The following is a 23242-nucleotide window of genomic DNA, read 5'->3' as shown; positions in this document are numbered from 1 at the left end:
CCTTTCAATAGAACGTAATCGTGTTGTCATACATTTTGTAAGACTTGCATTTCCCATCACCACACTACCATCGACATTCACTGTTTTTACAATTACCATTATGTTTTTGTAGAAAATCCTACATACCAGTGACACATACACTGTGAAGAGAGTATATTAAAAATTGTTTCGGGACTTCATTTTGCGACACACTCCCATGTTGCCCTTGAGTTGATTGTTGCAGGTGCATCTTTTTATATATTTTAAATTTATATTAATATTTAAATATTTAAATTTAAAAAATGAATATTTAGTGAGTTTACACATTAACATCAAAACCTAACTGTCCCCACTTATTCCTACGTCATTAATAGACCATTATTATTCTCTAATTTCGGAATATGTCTGTCTTTTCAGGAGAAACACTGCCAACAAAAATACAACGTATCATGCATCATGATTCTTCCACAGTACCAGCGAAAGGGCTATGGGCGCTTTCTCATTGATTTCAGTAATACCTTTTCCCTGTTGTATATATCATACACAACTGCAATTTTCTGTTTTGACAAACTTTTGACTGAGAAACGAACAATTCCAGTTTTTCTAATTCTCCATGTTTTTTCTCCATGTGTACTGTCTACTTGCAGGCTATTTACTTTCTAAGCGTGAGGGGCAGCCTGGATCACCAGAGAAGCCTCTCTCAGATCTGGGTCGGCTCTCCTACATGGCCTATTGGCGCAGCGAGGTCCTAGAGTGCCTCCATAGGGTCCGTGACCGGCAGATAACAATTAGACAGCTCAGCAAACTGACCGGGATTTGCCCTCAGGATATCACGACAACCCTGCACAGCCTCAGTATGCTTGAGCAACGAGGAGACAGGTCAGACCACAAAATAACAAAAACGAAGAGATGCTCTACATGTTGTACCCTCATATCAGATGGTCACAAATTTCAGGGCTTGAGATGAACTGTTGCATTTTGTTTCTTGGGTGCACCAGAATAAAAGTTTTAATTCTCAAGAATATTGAACATTGAGGTGGCGCAGCTGGAAAGCGTTGGCCTCACAGTTCTGAGGTCCAGGGTTCGATCCTTGCCCTGCCTTTGTGGAGTTTGCGTGTTCTCCCTGTGTTGCGTGGGTTTTCTCCAGACACTCCCATCTCCTCCCACATCCCAAAAACATGGAACATTAATTACACACGCTAAATTGCCCCTCGGTGTGATTGGGATTGCGGCTGTTTGTCTCTATGTGCCATGCGATTGGCTCCCAACCAGTTCAGAGTGTACCCCACCTGCCCATTTACAGCTGGGATAAGCTCCAGCACTCCCGCGACACTTGTGAAGATAACCGCCGAAGAAAATTGATGGATGGATGGATGGATGGATTGAACATTGACCTTAAAGTATCGATTAAAAAACATAAATAAAACGGATTCAGCCTCTGTTAACAAAAATTGGACTTTAATAAGTTAAACATTTGGCAAACACATTAATGCTGAAGAGGCAAGTTACCGCCATTCAGGTTTCCAGTTAAGAAAAAAAATCCAAAGTAACATCTTTAATGACAGCACAACAAGTAGATCAAAGCATCTCATTTTCCATCAAGGTAACACTGCCTTTAAAAAGTCTGCAGCATTTCTTTAAAGCCCAGTTTCTCAACATGTTGAATGGCTGCATCTCTTAAAACAAGTAACACTATACTCTATATGTGGTCTTGTGCCATGTATACATTTGCGTTGTTTGAAAAAAGCTTCCTTTCTTGCCAGCTGTTTATTCCCAGCAAAAGGAACTGGTTTGGATGGTTGCTTTTTAAATGGATTTTTTTCACATTTGAGGTTTTTGTTGTGTTGTCAGTTTTAGTTGCAACTTCAGACAAATTCAAAATAACAGCTCATCGGTGTTACAGGATAGCTGCGTTCATAAGGCTTGAAATCAAAATGCTCCCACAGAGTTGCAGTAACTAACTAATTCCACCTAACTTATGTTGCTCAACTTACTGTAATTGTACTGCGATAGCCTTAGGGAAATGTAGCTTCAAGTATGCTAGCTGCTGTCTTCGTGTGCCTCCATTTCAAAAACACGTACGCACACACAGCTCCACCTAACTAATCTCATTACTTTCAAGGCCATAATGGGTTTAATGTGTCACTGCTTCCAAACCAGCAGAGAGTTTTCTTCTTCTTCCTCAAATAGCTGGATATACAGATGTGCCCTCTTATTTTCTTTAGGTGCACCACTGAGAAAGTAGGGCACATGCGGGGACCAAATTGACCCTGATATATCTGATAATACTTTATGATGATGATGATGATGATGATTATAACAATATATATTGAGTGGAAGGGAAAAAAAACCCTGATATTTGCTTTGTGAGGCAGTCCCAATTTCTTACATTAACCTAAACGTAAGTTAAATGTAATACATTTTTATATATTATCATATTTAGAGCATTCTTCTTTGAGATGACAGTGACCAACGTGCCTACATTTCAAACACATTTTTTACTTAGCTAGGCTTATATTAGTCACAGTTTATATTTTCCATATATTATCAAAATAGCAGGAATAATTCTATACGACACTATTTCAGAGAAAATAACCTCTTGGAAAAGGTAACTTAGGGGTTACTACAGATTGCATTCTATGGATCTAGAATAGTGGACTACTCCACTGTCATTTGCATCATGACTGAACATCAGAGCAGGATTGTATTGTTTGCCTTCTCAGGATGGTCCTGGTGCGACGAGAAAAGATGATAGATAACCATATGGCTCGTCTCAAAGCCCGACCACGACAGCTAGAAGTTGACCCAGAGTGTCTGCGCTGGACTCCTGTCATTGTAACAAATACCGTTGTTTCTGATGAGGATGACGATGACGAGGATGATCAAGAAATGGTGGAGGGTAACCACAAGGAGGTAAACACTTAAAAATTTAGCTCACGATTGCCCTGGACTCTAGAACCAGCCTTGATAATTCTTGCTTCTTATTTTTAAATAGATCAAACCAAGTCACAAGCTCCCATTGATGTCTTGGCACATGCGTCAAGCAAAGAAAAGGGAAGAAGAAGATGATGATGATGATGAGGAGGAGGAAGAAGAGGAAAGAAAGGGTTTCCTTGGGTTTCCTGTCAGCCAAAGTTCACCAACATCACCTCCAGTACGTTGTTTACCTGGCCCACAGCCACCACGTCCACCTCTGCCAGCAAATGGTGAACGCAGACCCCGGGGTCGCCCACCCAAAAACTGGCCTTGGGGTAAAGGGGTTAAGGAAAGCCAACGAGTTGGACGGCCACCTAAGATCCGCCCAATGGTGGAGGAAGGTGAGGATGACGAAAGGACAGATGGAGGAAAAATTGGTTCTGCGACCACCCACGCCTCCTTATTCTCTCTAGAGAGAAGAACAGAATCAGCAAGTTTTCGCACAGTAGGCATGGCCAGACACTCCATTATAACTCCCACCCGAAGAGGGCGCCCCCCAAGGAAAAAGAGAGGACCCAAACCCAGACAGGTGGAGGAGCTGAATGAGGGGCTCGGACAACTTCCCGGGGTTTCCAGGTTGAATGATTCTCCTCCCGTCAGGAAGAGTGGCTTCAGTGATAGTAGCGACGAGGAAGAAGAGGATGACGACGACAACGACGACGATGATGGGGAAAGCAGGGCATGCTCTCCACCCATACTCACAAAGCCAGCTATGGGGCTCAAATGCAAGGTAAAAAGAAAAATGCTCTTATGTGTATTGAATGAAAATTGTGTCTATCAGTTTAGAAAATATTTGAAGACCTCAAACATAAACTTGTAAGAACTTAAGCTAAATTTCCTTTCTTCTTTGCCCAGAAGCCGTTGAGAAAGCGTCGTTTTCGCCAGCGCAGCCATCCACACAGCAGCGTAGTGACAGAGACAATTTCTGAGACCACAGAGGTTTTGGATGAACCCTTTGTAGATTCTGACTCAGAGAGGCCCATGCCCAGACTAGAGGAGGAGTCATCACTGGGTCACCCCTTGCGTCGCTATCCTCCAGCTCGCTCTGCACTTAGGTTATCAGACCTCACTCCCAAAAGGGGCCGGCACTGCAACCTTTCTGATTCAGAGGATGACGGTGGGTGAAAGGGACCTTCTTGACTGTGTGGTTCTACTTGGGTATCTATATTGCTTTATGTCAGACCTGTTTTGTTTTATCTTCTTTTAGAGCTAACTGCTATGCTGCATCCTATGACATTGCCATCAAGTTCATCGGCTAATCAAGCTGGCAATCCTGAGGTCCCAGTTAAGAAGAAGAAAGGCTGGCCTAAGGGAAAGAGCCGTAAGCCACTCCACTGGAAGAAACGGGGACCTGGAAGACCTCCTGGAAGTGGAGCCAACCAGCGAGCTGCTTCAGAAAGGCAAGCAAGCGGGGATCCTACACCTCCCAAAATTAAGATGAAGCCTGGTCGGAAGCCCCGAAGCTGGTATCTCCAGCGTGCCCAAGAGGAAGCGCAGAGAGAGGAGCAGGAGAGACTAAGACTTTTAGACCAGCAGTTAGACAAAGATCCTCTGCCATTTTCAACAGATCGAAACAGCAAACGTACTTCGCGCACCATCTCAGAGAGCAAAGAAAAATACTCAGATGAAGATGATTACCTCCCAATGCCTGTGGAGCAGAAGGTCCCAAAAAGGAGAGGGAGACCGCCTAGGAACCCAAACCTCAGTCAAGTACCACCACCAGCTCCAAGACCACTTCTAAACTCTGAACCAGAGGAGGAGGAGGAGGAAGAGGAGGAGGAGGAAGAAGAGAGAACTTGGGAGGAGAACAAATCGAGCCGTCCACTTTCCCACCCCATTTTGTCTGCTTCATCCTCCTCATCCAACCCAGGGCCGAGGGCTCCACAGTTTTCCTCTCAGGATGTTGATATTGGGGAAAGAGAAGAAATTGATGAAGACGACGAAAGGGAAGAAGTGGATTTTGAGAGGCAGGGCCATGGCAATCTTAACATGTCAAGGCGAGCAGCAGCTACACCAGGTTCTGGAAGCCGGCGTAGTGAAGACCATGATGCAGATGATGAAGGTGACGGACACTTAGAAGAGAAGAGCAACAGCAGCATCAGTAAGAAAAGAAAAAGCCAGGCGTCCGAAGATGAGGACGATGAAGATGAGGAGGAAGAGCCTGCTTCCCATGCAAGCTCCCCTCCAGTTAAAGAAGAACCCCAAGGTGGAGAGGGTTTTTTAGACTTGGAGAACAGCGTGGCCCGGGAATATGTCAGCAAGCAGGAAGAGGAAGAAGAAGAGGAGGAGGAGGAGGAGGAGGAGGAGCCTGAAGAGCTGGTACAGGAGCCAAAGTGTCGGCTCTCCTCCGCTGATCCACAGCAAGAGGATAGGCGGCGTAGAGAGCAAGAGGAGTCTGCTGCGGCCGCTGCGGCTGTGGAAACAGTTACGGCCATGTCTGTTCCCTCAGAACCTATGGAGCTCCAGCCTTTGCAGACGGAGGACAAAGATGTTGCACTGTTAATAGAACCCCAACACACACACTCCCATGCTCAGCACTCTGACTTCAAAGAGGAGCTGGGTCACCATCATTCACATCATCCCCATCACCATTCCAATGAACTAGACTTGGAAACTGTCCAAGCAGTACAGTCTCTGACACAGGGGGAAGCCCAGGATGAAGAGACGGAGCCTCACCACGGGGCTTACCAGGATTGCGAAGAGACACTTGCTGCCTGTCGGACACTACAGAGTTATAGCCACACAGCGGACACTGAGGAGGAGGCCCTGGCATTAGTAGAGGACTGTGGAGCCTCCCATCATAGCAGCCCGCTGCCCAATCCTCCAATGCCCCCACTGCCCGGACAGTCTGTACGTTCAGTGAATAGTCCAGGGTTGCCTACGGCCATCATAGACACAACCACGGCAGGGCAGAGTGGTGGGACTCCTGGACCCACTGGAGCAGGTGGTGGAAGTGGAGGTGGGTACACACAGATCACCCCAGAACATCCCAGTTCTCTGTCTGCACCCTCCCAGCAGAACATGGAGACATCTCCTATGATGGATGTCCCATCTGTGTCAGACCACTCTCAGCAGGTGGTTGACAGTGGCTTCAGTGACCTCGGTAGTATAGAAAGCACTACAGAAAACTATGACAACCCCAGCAGCTATGACTCGACCATGGGTGGAGGAAGCAATGGAACGGGGAATGGAGGCGGAATGTCTGTTGCAGGTGCTTCTTCAGCTTCATCGGTCACCTCTTCTTCTAGCTCAGCCACCCCATCCTCCTCACAGTCAAGCAGCTGTTCCTTTGTACCAACCCCCAGCCTAACATCTTCAACAGGGACTGGAGGAACCCAACACGGATTAGGAAGCTGTAGTCTCATCCAGCAAACTGGACCTGGTCCCAACAGTGGTCCTGGAGGCAGCAATGTTGGCAATTCTGTCTCTCAACCCCCACCTCCTCCTCATCCATCTAACACCCCAACCTGTGGCATTAAGTCTCCCCAGAGTTGCGGTGTAATTGAGAGGCCTCCCAGTACCAATCAGCAACAGCCACCGCCATCTCAAAAGAAGGTTCCACAGCAGCCTCCTCAGCAGCAGCAGACCCCCAACACTCAGCCTCCACCCTCAGCCCCACCTCCTCCGCAACAACAGCAGCCCTTATCCCAGTGTAGCATGGGAAATGGGTTTGGCTCCACTCCCATGATAATGGAGATTCCAGAGAGTGGGGGTGGGGGAGGTGGCCGTACCCTTTATGAGCGTATGGGTCAGGACTTTGGCACAGGGGGGTACCCCCAACCCTCTGCAACCTTCAGCCTGGCCAAACTCCAGCAGCTCACAAACACCATTATGGATCCACATGCCATGCCCTACTCTCACTCAGCTTCCGTCACGTCCTATGCCACCAGTGTTTCTCTCTCTAACCCAGGACTGGCGGCCTCTGCCCATGCGCCCCTCTCCCAGGGTCAGCCTGCTATGACCCCACCCCCTAACTTAGCCTCTGGCTCCATGAACTTGGGGTCCCTGCAGCTGCAGTGCAACATGCCTACTACCAATATCAGTCTGGGTCCCCCGCCCCACACGCAGCGCCTGCAGGGCCAAATGGCAACAGTCAAAGGCCATATTTCTATTCGGTCCAAAGCCACTCAGCAGCTGGCTCCAGCCCCGCACCAGCAGCAGCTGTATGGGCGCAGCTCTGGGGCTGTGGCCATGCAAGGCACACCTCGCACCTTGGCTGTTCAACGGGGCATGATGCCAAACCTCATGCCAACGGCACCATATAATTCCATGAACATGACACCACTCAATCCTATGTCAGCTGGCTACCGAATGCCCCAACCAATGATGAACAGTGGTTACCATGGTAATCCTCCTTACATGAATCAGCCAGCTCAGTATCCCATGCAAATGCAAATGGGAATGATGGGCGGGCAGGGTTACGCCCAGCAGCCTATGCAGCCGAATCACCATGGCAACATGATGTACACAGGCCCCTCCCATCACAGCTATGCTGGTGTCCCAAAACAGTCTCCCTACATGAGCAGATGAAGACATGGGTCCAAGGCTGATACTTGCTGTACTTACAATGTGCATCAGTCGTGTTCACGCTCTGCAGTGCCGTGCAAGGCACCAAGAGAACAAGTGAATAGAAATCGGGGGGTTTCCTGTTTTTCTGTGTAATCATTTTGTCCAATTCTCATGAGATAGGCAGGGTGTGTGCATGGAACAGGCCAGGCCTACGTTGTCCCTGCTAACCGGCCCAAATGTCTACTGTTCCTTTTGATGAGCAAGAGGAGAAGAGGAGAATGAGGAAGATGCACAGAAAAGGACAATACAGGATTAATTCTGATCTTGCTTTGTCAGATTGAAAATGCAAAAGACAGTTATCTGATTATATTCAACCATGCACACAATCTTTTGACATAGGAAGCCTTACCTTAAAAAAGAGACATAGATGGATTCTTGTTTTGTTAAAAATAATGTTAAACTTTATTTTTGTTGTTTTGTTTCGAAATATCTGTGTGCAGTCTGGCCTCTTGTATGCTTCAGTCTTTATATTTGTGGCATTCTGAAATGGTGGCACACCCTCTGGGTACTAACATAGACCCCATCTCCAAGGCCAGAGCGGCCAGCGTGTGTTCGAGGTGTTAATTCATGTTTCTGTCTTCCTGGATGGATGACATCATACCAAAAACACTGCAAAGACAGAGGGGATGACAGTCTTTTTTTTAATTTTTTTTTTTTTTAAATCAAATGGTAGCATTACGTTCCAGTTTTCTGCCACTCTGACAAGTTAAGATGTAAATATTCTGGCACCTCCCATTATCAACCAACACATGTATAGAGGCGTACTGGCTAGCTCTTGCATTTGACTAGCACAGGAATGTACCACCTTCAGCTATTGTTGTCCACACTCCATTGACAGTCAGTATACAATGTCAATTTTTGGAGGTTAAAGAATTCAGAACAAACAGCAGAATAATCATTTAGCTGCTTTAAGGAAATTTGGTTAACAATTAGCTGACTTCCCCTCAAGTGTTAAAGACCCAAAGAGGTCAAGGTGTCTGCTGATGAAATGTCTTTTGTTGAATTTGTATTTTTTTATATATGCATTATTTTCTCTCACTCTCTGTTTGCTAGAGATACTGCGGTAGACTGCCTTTATGAAAGGCACCTGGTGTAGTGCATGGCTTGGACCACAGTTAGAGGCACACATAAGAAAGCAGGGTCAGAGCTTTGTTGGTTATGGCGTTTAAATAGCGCAGGTGGAACGGTTCACCTTGTTGCTGCTCCATGTACCAGTATTCAAAGTCAAAAGAGCGGTTTTTGTTTTCTTACAGACCTGACGTTGCATACTTTTTGTGTCTATTGTTCTGTTCTGAACTTTGTTTTCTTTCTGAATTTTATCAGACTGGGCAGCTTTATATTATGACCTAAGCTGACTCTTTTTGACTAAAAAGAACCTGTGTAGAGTTTTTTTTTTTCCTATAATATAAAAGGAAATTCTGACATTGATATTGATTGGTACTGTCAATTTTGTTGTTCACTTCTGTTTCAGGACAAAAAATACACATTTTTAACTCGCCTCTTGGGTAATTGCTATTAAATTCAAAATAATAATGAAAAAAAAAAAGTTCTACTCACTTTTAGTGACTATAAGATGCCTTTAACCTTTCCATTCCATCTCATCTCTAGAGTTTTTCTATCTTTGTGTAGTATATTAATGCTATTTTAAACAAAATGACTACAAATATCTAAAGGTCACTTGGCATTTTTTTTTACTTGTGTGTGTATAGGATGACTTCCTTACATTAAAGAGGCATGTAAAAATAAGCTCCGTATATTTCTGTCTGTTTATATCGCTTCCCTTTTTGTATCCTTTGGAATTGTACATGTTTCGTTGTATGCTCAGAGAGAGTGCAAAATAAAAGAGTGTCTGGCTGAGTGCTGTGCTGTGCTCAGCGACCTCAACGCTCTTCTCTCTCCTTGTATGTATTTCCATTTATCCGCCCCACCCCCTTTCTTAGCAAGTACTTTCAAAGAACTCTGTACATTTTAACATAAAATGAAAATAAATTATGTTGAGCCATTCATGTTTTTCTTGATTTTTTTTTTTTTTCCTTTCGTTTTGTCGTTCTTTTTAAGTAGAGCAGTTCATGGCTGCTTCGTCGAGGTTTACTCGTAAGGGATATGTTTCATTTCAAGTCTTTACTATTTACTTGGGTAAACATCCATGGTCCACCGCCATGGCGTCTTGTTGCCTATAAATTAAGCGTTTCATCAGCTATCTAAAGACGCGGGAACTCCAGACAAACATCTTCTTCTTCTTTTCCTTTCGGCTTGTCCCGTTAGGGGTCGCCACAGCGTGTCATCTTTTGCCATCTTAGCCTATCTCCTGCATCTTCCTCTCTAACCCCAACTGCCCTCATGTCTTCCCTCACCACATCCATAAACCTTCTCTTTGGTCTTCCTCTCGGTCTTTTGCCTGGGAGCTCCATCCTCAGCATCCTTCTACCAATATACTCACTCTCTCGCCTCTGAACATGTCCAAACCATCGAAGTCTGCTCTCTCGAATCTTGTCTCCAAAACATCCAGCTTTGGCTGTCCCTCTAATGAGCTCATTTCTAATCTTACCCAACCTGGTCACTCCGAGCGAGAACCTCAACATCTTCATTTCTGCCACCTCCAGTTCAGCTTCCTGTTGTTTCTTCAGTGCCACCGTCTCTAATCCGTACATCATGGCCGGCCTCACCACTGTTTTGTAAACTTTGCCCTTCATCCTAGCAGACACTCTTCTGTCACATAACACACCAGACACCTTTCGCCAGCTGTTCCAACCTGCTTGGACCCGTTTCTTCACTTCCTGACCACACTCTCCATTGCTCTGTATTGTTGACCCCAAGTATTTGAAGTCGTCGACCCTCGCTATCTCTTCTCCCTGTAGCCTCACTCTTCCCCCTCCACTTTTCTCATTCACGCACATATGTTCTGTTTTACTTCGGCTAATCTTCATTCCTCTCCTTTCCAGTGCATGTCTCCATCTTTCCAATTGTTCCTCTGCATGCTCCCTGCTTTCACTGCATATGACAATATCATCTGCGAACATCATGGTCCAAGGGGATTCCAGTCTAACCTCATCTGTCAGCCTATCCATTACCACTGCAAACAGGAAGGGGCTCAGAGATGATCCCTGATGCAGTCCCACCTCCACCTTAAATTCCTCTGTCACACCTAAGGCACACCTCACCATTGTTCTGCTGCCATCATTCATGTCCTGTACTATTTTAACATACTTCTCTACCACACCAGACTTACGCATGCAGTACCACAGTTCCTCTCTTGGTACTCTGTCATAGGCTTTCTCTAGATCCACAAAGACGCAATGTAGCTCCTTCTGACCTTCTCTGTACTTTTCCACGAGCCTCCTCAAGGCAAATAATGCATCTGTGGTACTCTTTCTAGGCATGAAACCATACTGTTGCTCGCAGATACTTACTTCTGTCCTGAGTCTAGCCTCCTCTACTCTTTCCCATAACTTCATTGTGTGGCTCATCAACTTTATTCCTCTATAGTTCCCACAGCTCTGAACATCCCCTTTGTTCTTAAAAATGGGAACTAGAACACTTTTCCTCCATTCTTCAGGCATCTTTTCGCCCGCTAGTATTCTGTTGAATAAGTTGGTCAAAAACTCCACAGCCATCTCTCCAAATTGCTTCCATACCTCTACCGGTATGTCATCAGGACTAACTGCCTTTCCAGTTTTCATCCTTTGTAGTGCCTTTCTGACTTCCCCCTTAGTAATCATTTCCACTTCCTGGTCCTTCACTCTTGCCTCTTCAACTCTTCCTTCTCTCTCATTTTCTTCATTCATCAACTTCTCAAAGTATTCTTTCCATCTATTTAGTACACTACCGGCACCAGTCAACACATTTCCATCTCTATCCTTAATCACCCTGACCTGCTGCACATCCTTCCCATCTCTATCCCTCTGTCTGGCCAACCTGTAGAGATCCTTTTCTCCTTCTTTCGTGTCCAACCTGGTGTACATGTCTTCATATGCCTCTTGTTTAGCCTTTGCCACCTCTACCTTTGCCCTACGTCGCATCTCGATGTACTCCTTTCGCCTCTCCTCAGTCCTCTCAGTATCCCACTTCTTCTTCGCTAATCTCTTTCCTTGTATGACTCCCTGTATTTTGGGGTTCCACCACCAAGTCTCCTTCTCCCCTTTCCTACCAGATGACACACCAAGTACTCTCCTGCCTGTCTCTCTGATCACCTTGGCTGTCGTCGTCCAGTCTTCCGGGAGCTTCGGTTGTCCATCGAGAGCCTGTCTCACCTCTTTCCGGAAGGCAGCACAACATTCTTCCTTTTTCAACTTCCACCACATGGTTCTCTGCTCTACCTTTGTCTTCTTAATCTTCCTACCCACCACCAGAATCATCCTACATACTACCATCCTATGCTGTCGAGCTACACTCTCCCCTACCACTACTTTACAGTCAGTAACCTCCTTCAGATTACATCGTCTGCACAAAATATAATCTACCTGCGTGGTTCTACCTCCGCTCTTGTAGGTCACTATATGTTCCTCCCTCTTCTGGAAATAAGTGTTCACTACAGCCATCTCCATCCTTTTTGCAAAGTCCACCACCATCTGCCCTTCAAAGTTCCTTTCCTGGATGCCGTACTTACCCATCACTTCTTCATCGCCCCAGTTTCCTTTACCAATATGTCCATTACAATCTGCACCAATCACAACTCTCTCGCTGTCTGGGATGCTCAGAACTACTTCATCTAGTTCCTTCCAGAATTTCTCTTTCAACTCTTGGTCACATCCTACCTGTGGTGCATAGCCACTAACCACATTATACATAACACCCTCAATTTCAAATTTTAGTCTCATCACTCGATCTGATACTCTTTTCACCTCCAAGACATTCTTAGCCAGCTCTTCCTTTAAAATAACCCCTACTCCATTTCTCTTCCCATCTACTCCGTGGTAGAATAATTTAAACCCTGCTCCCAAACTTCTAGCCTTACTACCTTTCCACCTGCTCTCTGGGTGCACAGAATATCAACCTTTCTCCTAATCATCATGTCAACCAACTCCTGTGCTTTTCCTGTCATAGTCCCAACATTCAAAGTCCCTACACTCAGTTGTAGGCTCTGTGCATTCCTCTTTTTCTTCTGACGCTGGATCCGGTTTCCTCCTCTTCTTTGTCTTCGACCCACAGTAGCTGATTTTCCACCGACGCCCTGCAGGTTAGCAGTGCCGGGGGCGGGCGTTGTTAACCCGGGCCACGACCGATCCGGTATGGGATTCTTTACATGAACGCTCATATTTGTTTGGCACAGTTTTTACGCCGGATGCCCTTCCTGACGCAACCCTCTGCATTTATCCGGGCTTGGGACCGGCCTACAGATTGCACTGGTTTGTGCCCCCATAGGGCTGCATTCAACTCCACACAAACATAAACCCTGAAATTTAAGGGTAGGAACGTGGGAGGTATACAACTTTTGAGTGCGTGTGAAAAAGCAAAGAAACCGTCAAACATGTAGTCCGTTGTTGTTTTGGTGGCTAGTAATAAACAATCTGTAGAATCATGTGGTTAGACGTCTTGCTTCTGAAACAATGCCATAAAGTGAAATCGTTTTATTTCATTGTTGTTTGATTGATACTAATTAACCGTCTTCTCTGGAATGTGATGGACGTCTTGACTCTGGAAAAAAAAAGTCACAAAATGAAATCGTTTTAATTGTTTAACACTCTTCTTTTGCCACAAAATGAAATCTAACCCTGGAAACAAAATGTCAGCCCTGCTTTCTTTTGGGCCAATCAAGTTCTTCTACTGTCGGCTACAAAAGCGTCGCGTGCTCATTATCCAATCATCACCAAGTCCCCAGACAAGAACTTCCGTATTTCTGGCCAATTACTGCGTTGAAAAGGCGGTCTTAAGAGTTTTCACAGGTTATGGTTGGCTGTTATTCATCGGCTCCATGCCACCGGAGGCTGATCCTCCTAACGGAAGCGACGACAGCATCCTCTTTCAATGAAAAAACCGTGAAATACGAGACCGAGAATTACGACAAGTCTCTGGTAAGTGTTTCGTGAACATGTAATGTCCTATCTGCATCGCCTGACTGCTGGTGGGAAGAAATTTCTTCGCGTTGTGTGCGATGTATTTCATTCTGTCACGAGACTGAGGGGGAAGCTGCTGCGTCTTGTTCCAGATGGAGCGGCAGGCCTTTAAACTCTCCCACAATTGTTTTGCGTCCATCCCTTTTGACAAGACAACCCGTTTAGTTGTCCTTTCGGGTGATCGCTTTTGTTAAAATTTACCATTGTGTTCAAGCTCAATAGCTCTCCGCATAGCATACTGTATTCTCTTGGGTTTCCAGCGTCATCCTCTCCCCAAAAAGTTACCTGTACATGCAGATGTGCTCCCACAGTGCACTGCAACAATAATAGTTATTAGTATTGCAAGCGAATAGTCTGTGCATGCTGTATCCACTCACACATGTGAGTTGAAGGAGGAGGTTTATTTGTGGAAACGGAAGAATGATCAGTCTGTTAGGGTAATGGAGTTGTTTTTTTTTTTTTGTCTGGTCTGAGTCATGATTGTCACGTGTGGCAACTTTCTTATTTCTGCTGTCACATGAAGTCTTCGTGACACAAAAAGTGTTCACTGACTACAAATATAATCTTTGTTCAACTCTCTGGACAAGTGACGTATAGTGGTAGGCAGGACAATGAACCTGTGAATCCTCTTTGTATGACAGATAGGTTTGGTAGTGAGCTATGATGTTTATTTTTTTTCCAAGGCACAGTTGGTGTCTTGACGCAGTAAAGGTTGGGAAATACTGATGGAGACTGCATGGTGTTCATTCAAAATTATCCTAAAAAATAAAAATGATGAAAAAATAATCACGTGAATTCAAGATGAAAATAACAAGTATTAGAATGTGTAAATCGTTCATTATTATAAATCAACGGATGAATCGGCTTAAACAAAAACTTCATTTACTGCTGGTCGCCCATATTTACCTAGATTTGAATAACGGTAGACAACCTTCACCACCAATGATTGTTTTCCTTCCATAAATGATTTTAAATGAAAGTGCAGAAAATGCACAACTCTGAATTATGATTCAGTGGCTAGTTAAGTCTATAATGTCAGAAAATTGGCAAAGTGCTATTTTTTTCCCCCAAAGCTAGTAAGAGCAGATGCGAATCATGTCTTATTTTGATTAAACATGAAGCTAGTCAGTCTGCTTTCGTGAAGGACTACAGAAATCTGAGAATATTTTCTGTTGTACAATTTAAGCAAGGTCTGTAAATGATTAATTGTTTATCAAAATAGTTTCAAGTTATTGAATGAATGTTTCCGTGAAGGCAACGGAAGCATCTTTTGTCCTTGTGACTTCAGAGGCATTAACAGCTATTCAGCACATTATGCAGGACTTGGCCAGTTTTCACACCTTTGGTGTAAAAAGCTGAATAATGTGGTAATGTATATATAAATACAATAGAATTATCAAGTGTGTGACATTTTGTGAAGTGGGGTGCATGAAATAGAAATCTGGATGTAACCTGGTTAGCACATCTGCCTCACTTTTCTGTGGACCAGGCTTCAAATCCAGCCCTGGCTGTGTATAGTATGCGTGTTCTCCCCGTGCCTGCATGGGTTGTCTGTGGGTACTCCGGTTTCCTCCCACATTCCAATAACATGCACGGTAGTTAATTGAAGATTCTAGATTGCCTTTAGGTGTGAATGGTTGTTTGTTTACATGTGCCCAGCATTTGGATTATTTCACTTCATCTTTTTTTGTAGAAAAATGTCAAACTGTTTTCACAACACTTTGAAGTTTAACCTTTGTGCTTTTGTATTATCCATTGTAGCTCTCGTCCAAGATGATCCACAGTCTCTTCCTGGTCAACTCATCAGGAGACATTTTCTTGGAGAAGCACTGGAAGAGCGTGGTGAGCCGCTCTGTGTGCGACTACTTTTTTGAGGCCCAGGAGCGTGCCAGTGAGCCAGAGAATGTCCCGCCTGTGATCCCCACGCCGCACCACTACCTTATCAATGTTCTCAGACATCGCATATACTTTGTGGCGGTCATCCAGAGTGAGGTGCCTCCTCTCTTTGTCATTGAGTTCCTGCACAGAGTTGTCGACACATTCCAGGTTGTTTTCACACCTTACGTCCATGATTTTTTTACACTGCATAAAAGTTTTAACCATTTACGTGTGTTGTTTTAAGCAGGACTATTTTGGTGTGTGCACAGAGGCAGCCATCAAGGACAATGTGGTTGTGGTCTATGAACTATTGGAGGAGATGTTGGATAATGGCTTTCCCCTGGCCACAGAGTCCAACATTCTCAAAGAGCTTATCAAGCCCCCCACCATCCTCCGCACAATGGTTAACACTATCACAGGTACGACATGTGCGATTCTCTTCAACAGTGTTTTGTTTACCGCCTAAAAAAAGTGCAATATTTTCCTGGGGTCGGGGGTGGAACAGCAGCTCATTTCTAAGGGACCGGGCTCTAAAACTAAAGGGTTAACTATCGAGGCCCTCTGAAGCCAGAGCTATGCTCGTTTGCTCCCCGACCACTGTCAAGGTAACCTTGAGCAACTCGTCATGCTTCATGAAATTTTAGCCTCTCTTTGAGAAGCCCTGGGCTACAGTGTTATTCAACCTCACCAAATAAAAGTACATTTTCATTAATGTAGGCATACATTTTACTGTCCGCCAATTTCCCTTCCATAATCCACTTTATGTGAAACATCATGTGACCAGTAGCTGGCTTCGTGTTTATTTTTTGCCAACGGTCAAAACTAGGATTATTTATAGGATTTCTTGAAGCCAAGCTTCCTGAAATTTTGTTTACGTTATGGCTGCTGTCTTCGGACAAAAGTTCAATATATGTATATACTTACTGTACATATTTAGCAGTTTGCACATATACCGCATTCACTTCACTTCAATAAACTATTGTTCTACTTACTGTGCTGTTTGTTGAAGCTCCCTCTGAACAGGCTTAAATTGAGGTATAAAAATTGGACTTTTGTTTGACTATTCTTTTTCCTGTTCAAAATGGTAAATTGTCATGAGCTCACTGAATTTTAAGAGTCCATATACAGTAAAAGCATTTCATGTTGCTATATTTTTTTTGTCTTCCTGGAGCAAATAGCAGTAATGGTGGTCTAATTAAATTGACCAAACATCGTTCATTTTTATAATGACTTTTGGAGCTGAAGTCCAGAAAAGAATGTGAAGAATTTGGTCGGTATTGTTTTGAGTTACCTGGTCCACTTCAATATGATTAATGTTAGATGATTCATCAATGCACAATATTGCCATTACTAATGATGAATCATTCTGTTGTCCGAGTTACTGCATAAATGCTTCGTTAACATTTGATCAATTCCAAGGCAGCACCAACGTGGGCGAACAGCTCCCCACTGGCCAGCTGTCAGTGGTACCATGGCGACGCACTGGTGTGAAGTACACAAACAATGAAGCCTATTTTGACGTGGTGGAGGAGATAGATGCCATCATTGATAAGTCAGGTGATGCCCCGAGGCCGCTTACAGCCCTTATAAGCCGCCTGTTTGTTTTGAAATATGATTTTTTTTTTTTTTTTACCCTCCCCTTGTTCAGGTTCCACCATAACAGCAGAAATCCAGGGAGTCATCGATGCCTGCGTCAAACTTACCGGCATGCCCGACCTCACACTTTCATTTATGGTAAATGGTTTCCAAGCAGTTCAATGAGTGATGTGGCTTGAGGCCATGCTGACAGAAACTTTTACTAGCAGCAAATGGCAGGGGTCAGTATACAGGAAATCTTCAAATTTGAGTATAACCTCATTTAACCCAACTGGGGAAGACTCAACCCAGGCCAACTAAACATTATGTCATGTTTAATATTTGTGTTTACTCCGGTTTCTTCCCACATCTCACAAACATTCATGGTAGGTTGATTGAAGACTCTAAATTGTGCGTAGGTGTGAATGGTTGCTTGTTTGTATGTGACATGCAATTGGCTGGCAAGCAGTTCAGGGTGTACCCGCCTCCTCCCTGCAGTGGGCTGGGATAAGCTCCACCTTACCCACGACCCTTATGAGGATAAGTCTTGTAGAAAATGGATGCATGGATGTGCTTTTGTTTTCCTGTGTGTTGGCACTGTCTGGTGTGGTCGCCGTGCAAGTTAGGCACACTTGTTTCATGTGTTCCGTGAATCTAAATGCCACTGTATTTTCACTTTACTATAGTACATTAAATTTGAAATGTGTCGCATTTCGACATTAAATCTAATAAATGGAGCAGGTGGCCCTTTAGTGTAAATCAAGCCTAAATGAGACACTAGTTAGTAGGTATCAAAAGCCTCCTACATGCTTCTGACGGACTTCACTTGTCACTCTGTCAGAATCCGCGACTGCTGGATGATGTCAGCTTCCATCCGTGCGTTCGATTCAAGCGGTGGGAGGCTGAGCGGATCCTCTCCTTCATCCCTCCTGATGGAAACTTTCGGCTACTTTCCTATCATGTCAGCTCTCAAAAGTTGGTGTTTTAATGCTCTCTCTCTCTCTCTCTCTCTCTCTCTCTCTCTCTCTCTCTCTCTCCTCTCTCTCTCTCTCTCTCTCTCTCTCTCTCTCTCTCTGTCACAAATGAGTTGCCTCGGCCCCAAGTACAGCAGTCGTCGGTTTGCAATGGTTCAAGATAGAAGGATTCACCATTGTAAATGGCATGCAATGAATTCATTTGCAAGGGGTATAAAAATACATTTTTCACAGTGCACAAGAAGGCTGCTCAGTTAACCCTTTTCGCATTACAGTATGTTATGCCTTTTTCTCTATTTATGTAGCTGTTCACAATACAAAAAATAATGCAATTTTTACTGTGGACATAATGAGTCCTTGACGTCACACATACGCACAAACACGACTGCTGTGTTTACCAAAGTACATATGGCGCCTCTTGTAGCTCTCTTCAATGCATTTGTGGAGATTGCAGGAATCATTGTGCAACCAAAGTCAACATTTTCATGTATTTCATGTATCTAAAGCATCTTCAAGTCGTGTGAGCAAGTCCATAGCAAGCACTTATCTGATTTCTATCCACATGCGAAACATGTGGATATGAAAAAAATAGAATTGTACTCTTGGCTGTGAAAAATGAAGCACGTCACAGTGGCCAAAAAAAAAAATGCTACTTGCAGTGCGAGCATAGTTTTTGCTTTCTGTGTTTTTTTTCCTCTTCAAGTATTTAGTGTATTTTTGACTTACTACTGCATTAGTATTACATTGGTGGCTTTATCTTCTTGCCTCTTTAGCCTGGTGGCAATTCCAGTGTACGTCAAGCACAACATTACTTTTCGTGAAGGAAGCTCCCAGGGACGATTTGACTTGACCCTGGGCCCCAAGCAGACCATGGGCAAGGCTGTGGAGTCGGTGCTTGTCAGCAGTCAGCTCCCTCGGGGAGTTCTCAACGCCAATCTGAACCCGTCGCAAGGAACGTACACCTTTGACCCAGTCACAAAGGTACTTATAATACCTAGAAATGGCAAATCGTGTATGCCTTCCTCTACCTCACCAATGCATGCTGTTTGTGTTGCTGCACTGACATCTGGGTGTTTTGGTCAGTTGTTGACTTGGGATGTAGGCAAAATCAACCCCCAGAAGCTTCCCAACTTGAAGGGCACCATGAGTCTGCAGGCAGGAGCCTCCAAACCTGATGAGAACCCCACCATCAACATCCAATTCAAAATCCAACAGATGGCCATCTCGGGTACACAGACGCGCTGCACAACATGGATGTATTCTGTCAATTTTGCAATGAACATCTTATCAGTTTAAAGTGGGACTGACATCCCTATAAACATTCTAAAATAGATATTGTAATGAAAAATACATACAACAGTTTTCACTTCAATGTCTATACCAAAAAAAAAAGTGAGCGGAGAGCGCGTCATCCATGCACAAAGTTGCGCAATTGAGTGTCCCTCGACATCCAAGTGGTCGCCATATTAGTCGCGTCCTCTGTCCTTGACGTCATCGTCACTTCCGCCGTTAAAAACGCGCAGTGCCTGCTACTATGGAAGCCGAACAACAGAGATATTCGCATTTTTCCGACGCCCCTTCTGACACCAAAGGTCTTTTAGAAAAGGACAACACCACACAACCAAGTGAAGTTACCGGGGCAATATTACACTATTGTTTCCAGCCCTCGGGGCAGTATTACACTATTGTTTCGAGCCATCTTCAAATGATATCCGAACACGGCCAAACCGCATCGCGTCCGATCCACTCCCACGGCGGAGATGAGCCATCGCGGCCGGTATGGGTTATGACAGAGCCGAGCGGCGCTGCTTCAGGGGGGTGCTCGCAGTCAAGCCGGGGCGCTTTATGCGCGCACGCGAAAGAGTAACGCATTCTCGGCTGGGTTCTTCAGAGCCACCCCGTCGCAAAGCCCGACGCGCAGCCTTCGCAGAAGCTGTGACCGCCAAACGTTGCGCCTCTGTCGGTGTGGCTGAGTTTCGGCGGGCATGGTGGGATATAAGGAGGAGGTGGAGCCGAGCTATGTTGCTTTTAGGGGTATGTTCAAAATCGCCGCAGTACTCGATGAACACTATCGAGACATTGCTGGCTCGGCGACGCGCACATCGACACATTTCATATGCGGATCTTTTGTTACGTTATGAGAGACCGATTACGTGGTCCGCCCCAAACTATTTTTTTTTTTTTGGAGCTGTACACACCTACCTGTTATTTGGAACCCACGAAGCTCTCGTCCTCTGCACCCGTGCAATCCATTTTTCACAACGAACAGGGTCTCTTTCAAACTTATGATGGGTAATTCCATTCTCCCGAGTGTTCAAGCAATGTCCAGCAATGCAATGAGCCCGCATTTTGGCTAACACAAAGGAACAATGAGCTACCTTCCCGGAGGTAAAACTAATGGAAACAAACGAGTCCACGAGGGGGCGCCTCTGTCTTGTACGTCACTTCCTGCTTCTTCTCGAAAACAAATCTCTTGAGAGGATTTTCATGGCGGGAGTTACAAAAAGCTGTATATGTCAAAATCATGTTTTGTGGTGAAAAAACACATGGGACCATATTGACTATGGGGTTTTAATTAATGATATACCAAAAATCATCCGTTTGACGACACTTGACCTTTAAGCTCCTCACTTCCACCTGCAGCCTTTAGCACGAAGCCCACGTGACCGTCACTCCATTCGCACTGCTCCACTAGATGGCGCCAGATGTGTTATTCATTAAAAGTGCTGCGGGGAAAGATTGTAGAATTTCTTACTGAATCCTAATGACGTGCATTTATATACAAACTATTAAACTATGTGTGTATCTGAAACTGATTTATCTGGACATGCCATATTAATTAAAGGTTATGCCACCTTTTTAACAGGGCTGAAGGTGAACCGTCTGGACATGTACGGGGAGAAGTATAAACCTTTTAAAGGCATCAAGTACATGACCAAGGCTGGCAAATTCCAGGTCCGGACATGAAAACATCACTTCTGCTCCTTGGAACTGTAAAAGGGGATGTGATGCGATTTGTTCCGTGCACGTTAACGTACATTTGAGGGCTTGCGTCCACAATTAGAAGGCTGGTTGTAGCAACAAATTCCCAACAGTCGTCAAATGCTCAAACCCGGTGGAGCGACCTAAGCACTTTTCTATCCAGTCTGATCCATGAAATCTTCACAAATTCTACTAATGTACCCCTATACTTAAGTATTTATTGATCATCAGAGCCAATCCAAACTACCAAAGCAATGGTGCCTGGTGCTGTTCAGTAGAGATAAAAATAGATTTTGAAATTTTGAACAACCCCTAAAATTTATAAAGAATTAATTCATTGTAATGATCGCTTTACTGTTTCCATAAATGGGTTGCCGGCCTGCTACTGTATTGTTTTCCTCTATTAATCTTCCTCCCCTATACATTATATGTGCTTTGCCAGTTTTATTTTTTTTTTCGCTAATATGTACACTGACATAAGGATGCAGTACAGCAGTCCTCCTCAGTCAGGCACTTTCACATCTGGAACTAAATTGACAATGAAAACGGAGTTGTGTGGTGTTACTGACTCCTTTCCGGACCATTTTATCACTATGGTGTTTTATTGAATACTTGTAAAGTATACATTTTGCGTCCCTTTTGCCCCCCAAATTCCTGGAGAGAAGTATGAAAACATTTGTACACTTTCATTTTTCAATGATTCCAGTTAACCAGATGGTAGATGTCATTTGTCCTAAATAATAATTTATCATTTACTTGGACCCAATGACCAGAATATATTTACTCATCCCTGGAATATGGATTCGACTACATCATTTGTATTTAATAAATCTGTGTAATATTTTTTTATCCAAGTTTATTTGCCACTTTCATTTAAGTGCTCAACACGTGATTGGACTAAAATATTTGTTTAAAAACCTTGAGTCTTTTGGAAATATGTCTTCTGAAATACTTCCTTCAATGTGGGCCATTGACACATGCACAAAAATATAATTTATATAATTGAAAGATTTATTGGGTTTGCCAACAACTCATCGTCTGCAAGTTTTTGGGTCTTGAGGATACAAGGTTACAGGTTTGGATTTGCTGCAGACAACAAAAAAAAATTCTAATTATGGCAAAGGAGTTGCTGGAAAGATACTCATTTGCTTGCTGTAGGCTGTTGTAGTGCCCTTGAGCAAAGCGTCCTTTGTTCCCAGCTCAAGTGGTGCAGCGCTGTTTGAGTGCCTCTTTCACGCCGACTTCTCCATGATGTGCGACACAAAGTAGACATTTGAGTTCAGTTTCAAGTGTAAAACAAAATAAGGTACATGTTGACGGTGTAGCAATGGTAAATGTTAATTTAACGATCCAATTCACGATAGTTAAACTGTTAGTGAAGCTGATCTTCAGAATTCATATTTATTTTTCTTGAATTCACTGAGAAATGCTTAAAAGGCTTATTCAGTATTGTTCAGCATTGCGATAAGCCCTCATTGTCACTGTGGTAACTGACCTGAAACCAGGGCACCGTCCTACTCTGTTCCACTACTTGAAGCAGCTTGTACTTGCTAAGTTTGAAATGCGCAACCACAACTTCTGAGGTGGGGTAGGTTGCTACTTTCCAACTGTAACAAGGCACCCATTTTTTTGTCTTTCTTTTGTTTGTGTTATAAAGGTGTGGTAATAAAAGATTTTACGTGTGGATGTGTTGTCTTCTTGTTGTATTTGCCATAGGCTTTTGGAATCCATCAGCTATCCCAGATGACCGCAGGTGGGCGGTGTGTGGGTGGGGAGTGCACCCCGAATTGGTCGGAAGCTCATCGCAGGGCACATACAAGCGAACAACCACTTGCACTCACATTCGCAGCTATGGGCAATGAATTAAATTAATTTATGCTATGGGGATGTGGGAGGAAACCGGAGTACCCGATGAACCCCCCCCCCCCCTACACACACACACGGGAAGAACACACAAAGTCTGTGTGGATTTTGCGTGTTCTTCAGATTTGAACTCGGGTCCCTAGAACAGTGCTTTTAGAATTATGTCCAAAATTGGACCCCAAAACACTTGGCTTTGGACCATTTATCTACTATAACCACAATATTGAACCTGTACTGAAGAGCGTCTGATTTCAAAAATTGAACAAGCTTCATGGAACGGGCTCTACACCTTTCCACTAATGTAATAATAAAATGAACTTACCTTTCAACCCCCTCATTTTGTCTATGGTTAAGGGTTGGCTAATCAGTAAGACCCCCACTCCCCCCACACAC

The 23242-nt window shown here is 44.2% G+C and overlaps 2 protein-coding genes across 7 annotated transcripts in view; both read left to right on the top strand.

Annotated features, from left to right (window-relative positions):
- The window catches only part of kat6a (K(lysine) acetyltransferase 6A), a 49899-nt gene extending 40369 nt beyond the window's left edge, over positions 1-9530 (top strand). For 3 of the 4 annotated variants that reach the window (XM_061816598.1, XM_061816599.1, XM_061816601.1), the window contains exons 12-17: positions 397-490; positions 627-858; positions 2703-2892; positions 2975-3685; positions 3811-4072; positions 4163-9530. In XM_061816598.1, coding sequence (XP_061672582.1) covers positions 397-490; positions 627-858; positions 2703-2892; positions 2975-3685; positions 3811-4072; positions 4163-7485 — 4812 coding nt within the window. In that variant the 3' untranslated portion in view covers positions 7486-9530. The remainder of the gene's footprint in view (positions 1-396; positions 491-626; positions 859-2702; positions 2893-2974; positions 3686-3810; positions 4073-4162) is intronic. The other variant, XM_061816600.1, reaches the window with a different exon arrangement.
- Positions 9531-13377: 3847 nt separating this feature from the next.
- On the top strand, positions 13378-22670 carry ap3m2 (adaptor related protein complex 3 subunit mu 2). Of its 3 annotated transcripts, none has more exons than XM_061818172.1 (9): positions 13378-13535; positions 15339-15623; positions 15703-15874; positions 16875-17012; positions 17104-17189; positions 17872-18005; positions 18778-18985; positions 19088-19232; positions 20871-22670. In XM_061818172.1, exons 1-9 carry the CDS (start codon positions 13410-13412, stop codon positions 20969-20971), a joined length of 1395 nt encoding a protein of 464 aa, XP_061674156.1. In that variant the 5' UTR covers positions 13378-13409; the 3' UTR covers positions 20972-22670. The 3 variants fall into 3 exon arrangements, with proteins under 3 accessions (XP_061674156.1, XP_061674155.1, XP_061674157.1); XM_061818171.1 differs by having other exon boundaries at positions 15700-15874; XM_061818173.1 differs by lacking the exon at positions 13378-13535 and adding an exon at positions 13548-13754 and having other exon boundaries at positions 15700-15874.
- The last annotated feature ends 572 nt before the right edge of the window (positions 22671-23242 follow it).

This window comes from Syngnathoides biaculeatus, chromosome 4, assembly GCF_019802595.1.
Source record: "Syngnathoides biaculeatus isolate LvHL_M chromosome 4, ASM1980259v1, whole genome shotgun sequence".
NCBI classification, from domain to species: Eukaryota; Metazoa; Chordata; class Actinopteri; order Syngnathiformes; family Syngnathidae; genus Syngnathoides; species Syngnathoides biaculeatus.
The sequence above is the reverse complement of the archived record's forward strand: the minus strand, read 5'-3'. Positions and strand labels throughout refer to the sequence as shown.

What these genes read in the sequence shown, in the direction of transcription:
- ap3m2 (XM_061818171.1), top strand. Translation starts at nt 13,410, where the DNA reads ATGGTTGGCTGTTATTCATCGGCTCCATGCCACCGGAGGCTGATCCTC. An exon ending in AGAATTACGACAAGTCTCTG is followed by an intron (nt 13,536 to 15,338) that starts GTAAGTGTTTCG and finishes TATCCATTGTAG; the next exon opens with CTCTCGTCCAAGATGATCCA. An exon ending in TGCCATCATTGATAAGTCAG is followed by an intron (nt 17,013 to 17,103) that starts GTGATGCCCCGA and finishes CCCCTTGTTCAG; the next exon opens with GTTCCACCATAACAGCAGAA.